At 52.6% G+C, this 5,559-nt stretch overlaps 1 protein-coding gene across 2 annotated transcripts; it reads right to left on the reverse strand.

The window, feature by feature from the left end:
• Positions 1–1,579: 1,579 nt before the first annotated feature.
• Positions 1,580–4,949, reverse strand: LOC126990049 (microfibril-associated glycoprotein 4-like). 2 transcript variants are annotated; one of them, XM_050848613.1, is made up of 4 exons: positions 4,603–4,949; positions 3,965–4,341; positions 2,407–2,508; positions 1,580–2,052 (listed from the first exon to the last, which is right to left on the reverse strand). In XM_050848613.1, the coding sequence occupies exons 1-4, from the start codon at positions 4,840–4,842 to the stop codon at positions 1,890–1,892; spliced, it is 882 nt and encodes a 293-aa protein (XP_050704570.1). In that variant the 5' UTR covers positions 4,843–4,949; the 3' UTR covers positions 1,580–1,889. The 2 variants fall into 2 exon arrangements, with proteins under 2 accessions (XP_050704570.1, XP_050704569.1); XM_050848612.1 differs by having other exon boundaries at positions 3,899–4,341.
• Positions 4,950–5,559: the final 610 nt, after the last annotated feature.

The raw sequence follows: 5,559 nt of genomic DNA on the forward strand, positions 1-5,559 counted from the left end.
TCCATCACCTCTGCCTCCTGCCCCTTTCCATCACTTCTCCCTCCTGCCCCCTTCCATCACCTCTCCCTCCTGGCCCCTTCCATCACCTCTCCCTCCTGCCCCTTCCATCACCTCTCCCTCCTGGCCCCTTCATCACCTCTTCCTCCTGCCCCTTCCATCACCTTTCCCTCCTGGCCCCTTCCATCCTCTCCTTCGTGCCCCTTCCATCACCTCTTCCTCCTGCCCCCTTCCATCACCTCTCCCTCCTGGCCTCTTCCATCACCTCTCCCTCCTGCCCCTTCCATCACCTCTCCCTCCTGCCCCCCTTCATCACCTCTCCTCCTGCCCCTTCATCACCTCTCCCTCCTGGCCCTTCCATCACCTCTCCCTCCTGCCCCATTACATCACCTCTCCCTCCTGCCCCCTTCCATCACCTCTCCCTCCTGCCCCTTCCATCACCTCCCCCTCCTGGCCCCTTCCATCACCTCTCCCTCCTGCCCTCTTCCATCACCTCTCCCTCCTGCCCCATTCCATCACCTCCCCCTCCTGCTCCCTTCCATCACCTCTTCCTCCTGCCCCTTCCATCACCTCCCTCCTGGCCCCATCACCTCTCCCTCCTGCCCCTTGCATCACCTCCCTCCTGCCCCCCTTCCATCACCTCTCCTTCCTGGCCCCTTCCATCACCTCTCCCTCCTGCCCACTTCCATCACCTCTCCCTCCTGCCCCCTTCCATCACCTCTCCCTCCTGCCCCTTCCATCACCTCTCCCTCCTGGCCCCTTCCATCACCTCTCCCTCCTGGCCCCTTCCATCACCTCTCCCTCCTGCCCCCATCCATCACCTCTCCCTCCTGCCCCCTTCTATCACCTCTCCCTCCTGGCCCCTTCCATCATCTCTCCCTCCTGGCCCCTTCCATCACCTCTCTCCTGCCCCTTGCATCACCTCTCCCTCCTGCCCCCTTCCATCACCTCTCCCTCCTGCCCCTTCCATCACCTCTCCCTCCTGGCCCCTTCCATCACCTCTCCCTCCTGGCCCCTTCCATCATCTCTCCCTCCTGCCTCCTTCCATCACCTCTCCCTCCTGGCCCTTCCATCACCTCTCCCTCCTGCCCCATTCCATCACCTCTCCCTCCTGGCCCCTTCCATCACCTCTCCCTCCTGCCCCGTTCCATCACCTCTCCCTCCTGCTCCCCTTCCATCACCTCCCCCTCCTGGCCCCTTCCATCACCTGTCCCTCCTGGCCCCTTCCATCACCTCTCCCTCCTGCCCACTTCCATCACCTCTCCTCCTGGCCCCTTCCATCACCTCTCCCTCCTGGCCCCTTACATCACCTCTCCCTCCTGCCACTTTCCATCACCTCTCCCTCCTGGCCCCTTCCATCACCTCTCCTTCCTGCCCCGCTTCCATCACCTCTCCCTCTTGATCCTTTCCATCACTTCACCCTCCTGCCCCTTCCATCACCTCTCCCTCCTGCCCCCTTCCATCACCTCTCCCTCCTGCCCCCTTCCATCACCTGTGTGAGCATTGCCAGTAATCCAGACACACTAATAACGGTCTCTCTCTCCTCGTTATAGTAATGAAAGGATTGGAAACCTTGATGCTGTTCATTTTCATGAGTTTTATTCAGCTTGTACATCGTAATGAACTCTTCATTTTACATTTACAGTTTTATACTTGTAAGGGCGGCGAAGCGAAGCTTGCCCGGGCGCCAGCAGCCCCGGGCCGGCCCTGCCTGAGGCTGTAAATATCGAAGGCGCCAGGCAGCCCCGCTGAAGGCGCATGACTCGCTGGAGTCGCGTGCTGAAAAAGAGGATGTTGCTGGTGTGTGTAAGATCGTAAACTACCGCGCTGGAAGACTGTCCAACAAAACAGGTGTCGCAGGCAACCGTTGAACCCAGAGTCATGATGACTGTTCAGAAGGCTGGTCGGGTCATCATGACGGTCTGCCGCAAGGAGTAGCTGTTCCCTCGCCATGCATGCCACAGGATGCCGGTGTGTCCCTCGTGTTGCCCCTCGTGCGGCAAGCTGTTCAGCCTGGCGTAGCTACAAGCACGGTACCACCACGGACCACCCTGGCTGAAATGATCAGTCATTCAATGTTCTCATCATTCTACGAAGGTTGACTAAGGTGTCAGAAAGGTCAGCATAGCCTTAAGATCTACCAGTTATGGAACTTGGTTTTAGCATTCGCAGAGACCTTTTTTCATTTGAAAGGCATTGCAAAGATCATGTTTTTGTTGTTGTTGTTGTTAATTACATCAGATCGTGACATTCATCTTCTTGGAAAGGATGATTTTATCACAAGTTCCTGTGTGTACATATGGGAAGATCCAGCAATACTGAGCCTTGGTTTTATTTCAGCCACGCATAAGTAACTAAATAATGTGACCTGCTGAAACTTATGAAGCCAAGCCATTGAGCCTTACTTACTCTACGGCACAGTTCCCTGACCATGGGTCGTTATCAGCATCATGAGTGGTAAAACTGCTGCCAGAAATATAGGCTAAAGAGTCCCCTGCGTCACCGCTGTACCTGGAATTCATATATATATATATATATATATATATATATATATATATATATATATATATATATATATATATATATATATATATATATATATATATATATATAAGAGAGAGAGAGAGATGTGTGTGTGTGTGTGTGTGTGTGTGTGTGTGTGTGTGTGTGTGTGTGTGTGTGTGTGTGTGTGTGTGTGTGTGTGTGTGTGTGTGTGTGTGTGTGTGTGTGTGTGTGTGTGTGTGAGAGTGCTGAAAATAACAAAATATTTTAGGCATTCATGAAGAAGTAGATTTTTGAGATCTCGAATTGAATGGCTACACAGACACGGGAGAGATGCGCGCTGCGTGTCTGTGAACTCTGGCTGTTGGCTGAAGCATTCTGTGGGTTGGCCTGACTTAGGACCAGAGGTCGGACAAATATTTAAAGGACACAAAAATTTTTTTCACACAAAGCAGTGATTTTCGCAAAAACAAATCGCTGTTTCTGCTGGATATTTACATACCAAGTGTCCCAAACGTGACACTTTCAGCAGATCCCTGTTGGTACCTTCCTGGCGGCGGTGTTTCAGCGGTCTGCTTACTAATTATTGAGTTAGAAGATACAGGCGAGTGGTGTCGGGAGTGACTACTACTACTATTACTACTACTACTACTACTACTACTACTACCACTACTACTACTACTACTTCTACTACTATTACTATGCATCTCACGTGTGGGGGGGCTCCACCCACACAGCTCTTCTGGACAGAGTGGAGGCTAAGGCTCTTCGTCTCAGCAGCTCTCCTCCTCCTACTGATAGTCTTCTACCTCTTAAATTCCGCAGCCATGTTGCCTCTCTTTCTATCTTCTATCGATATTTCCACGATGACTGCTCTTCTGAACTTGCTAACTGCATGCCTCCCCCCCTCCCGCGGCCCCGCTGCACATGACTTTCTACTCATGCTCATCCCTATACTGTCCAAACCCCTTATGCAAGAGTTAACCAGCATCTTCACTTTCATCCCTCACGCTGGTAAACTCTGGAACAATCTTCCTTCATCTGTATTTCCTCCTGCCTACGACTTGAACTCTTTCAAGAGGAGGGTATCAGGACACCTCTCCTCCCAAGTTTGACCTTGCTTTTGGCCGCCTCTTCTGAATATTTTATGGGAGCAGCGATTAGCGGGCTTTTTTTATTGTTTTTTTTTTTGTGCCCTTGAGCTGCCTCCTTTGTTGTAAAAAAAACAAAAAAAACTACTACTAGGCCTACTACTACTACTACTACTACTACTACTACTACTACTACTACTACTACTACTACTACTACTACTACTACTACCAATACTACTACTACTACTACTACTACTACTACTACTACAACGACTTTGTAAAAGCTCTCCCATAACATCTTGGCTCACCTTTCAACAGTGAGGTTGTATTTGGTGCTTGGAGGGCCGACGTAGAAGAAGCCGTACTTTGCGTACCGTTTTCCGTCGTCCCAATCCGCCATGTCGATGCGCAGTTCCTGAAGGGCCGTCGATGTCAGTCCGTGCAGCAGGTCCAGGCCCAGCCAGAACTCGCCCTCGAGATGGCCGAAACCCAAGTCGCATTCTCGCCAGGTCCGGTTAAAATCTTCCCGGACGGTGAGATTTGTGCGTCTCTGGAACACCGTCCAGCCCCCTCCGTCAGTCGTTTGGTCGCAGTACACTGCCGCGCGGCGCTGGGGCTGCCCAGGGAAGGGGTACACGTGGCGAAGGCCCTTGCCGCTATCCCCGCCGTCCAGCAGGTCCTTGCAGTGACGCGGTCGGTTGTCGTAGTGACGCACGACTTGACGCACCTCCTGCAGCAGCTCTCTCGCCTCCTGCATGGTCAGGCAAAGGGTTGGTCTATTACTGCGAGTAGGTCACCAACGGAATAAGAAAGTAACAGTCGCTAATGCCATTGTTTAATGTGTGATTTGGCTGCGTAGCTTACTGGGGTTTGGGCATCATATTTGATGGGTCTACTTTACATTATTTGATTGGATTAAGTTACGTTACTTCGTCGTCAGGTCTCATTACTTGGTGGTGTATAGTTACATTACACGAAAGAAGCTGTATTTCTTTGCGGAATAAACCATTACCTGCACCAGCGGGTTCGGCGGCGTTGGGCGCTGCACGGAGGCGGGTGCGCAGCTGTCCAGGGCTTCGGCCACACACGCCTCGCTGAAGCCCGTGGCGACGAGAAGACTGGACACTACGGACCTACCGAGGAGCACGTTGCTCGTGTCGCCTTCTGCAGCAGGGGCGGGAGTGCTGGCTGGCTCTACCGCGGCCACGACCACGGCCATGACCGCGACGCTCAGCAACAGCAGAAGTGTCATTACTTCTGATCTTCTGGCAAGTGAAGTATTTTCCCAAGACTCGTCTGACAGGCAGCAGGTCAAGATGCCTTGCAGAACTTCACGGGTGAACTGCCCGGTTACTGCCAGTGTGCGTCGGCTTATAAAGCCTTGCCGCCCCCCCCCTCTCCTCGGGCCTAACAATGACGCACCCAGTGTGCAATGTGTGTGTGTGTGTGTGTGTGTGTGTGTGTGTGTGTGTATCTTCGTTTATTACTATTATCTCTCTCTCTCTCTCTCTCTCTCTCTCTCTCTCTCTCTCTCTCTCTCTCTCTCTCTCTCTCTCTCTCTCTCTCTCTCTCGGTGGATTATGTTTCCAAGGCTTCCCGCGTGACGAACTTGTGCACAAAAGCGGCTCTGTTGTGCTGTCAAGGACCTACTCTAGGGGCCGCTTTCACAGTCACGCTTTGTTTGTTTTGATCGTTACCAATGGCCGCGATCGACGCTATAGTTTTCCACGTGAAACTGGCCGATGGGGTAGTGGCGGCTGCAGAGGAAGCGAGAGGTGTTGAGAGTGTGTGGCAAGGTGCGGGGCTAGGCTAACCCCGCAGCCGCCACTACCCCATCGGCCAGTTTGACGTGGAAATACTATAACAGAGATCGCCGCCATTGATAACGATCAAAACAAACAAAATGACTGTGAAAGCGGCCCCAGGACTGCACGACAAGGCATGCATTGACGCCCTAACCTTGAGAGGC

This window comes from Eriocheir sinensis, unplaced genomic scaffold, assembly GCF_024679095.1.
Source record: "Eriocheir sinensis breed Jianghai 21 unplaced genomic scaffold, ASM2467909v1 Scaffold1430, whole genome shotgun sequence".
Classification (NCBI taxonomy): domain Eukaryota; kingdom Metazoa; phylum Arthropoda; class Malacostraca; order Decapoda; family Varunidae; genus Eriocheir; species Eriocheir sinensis.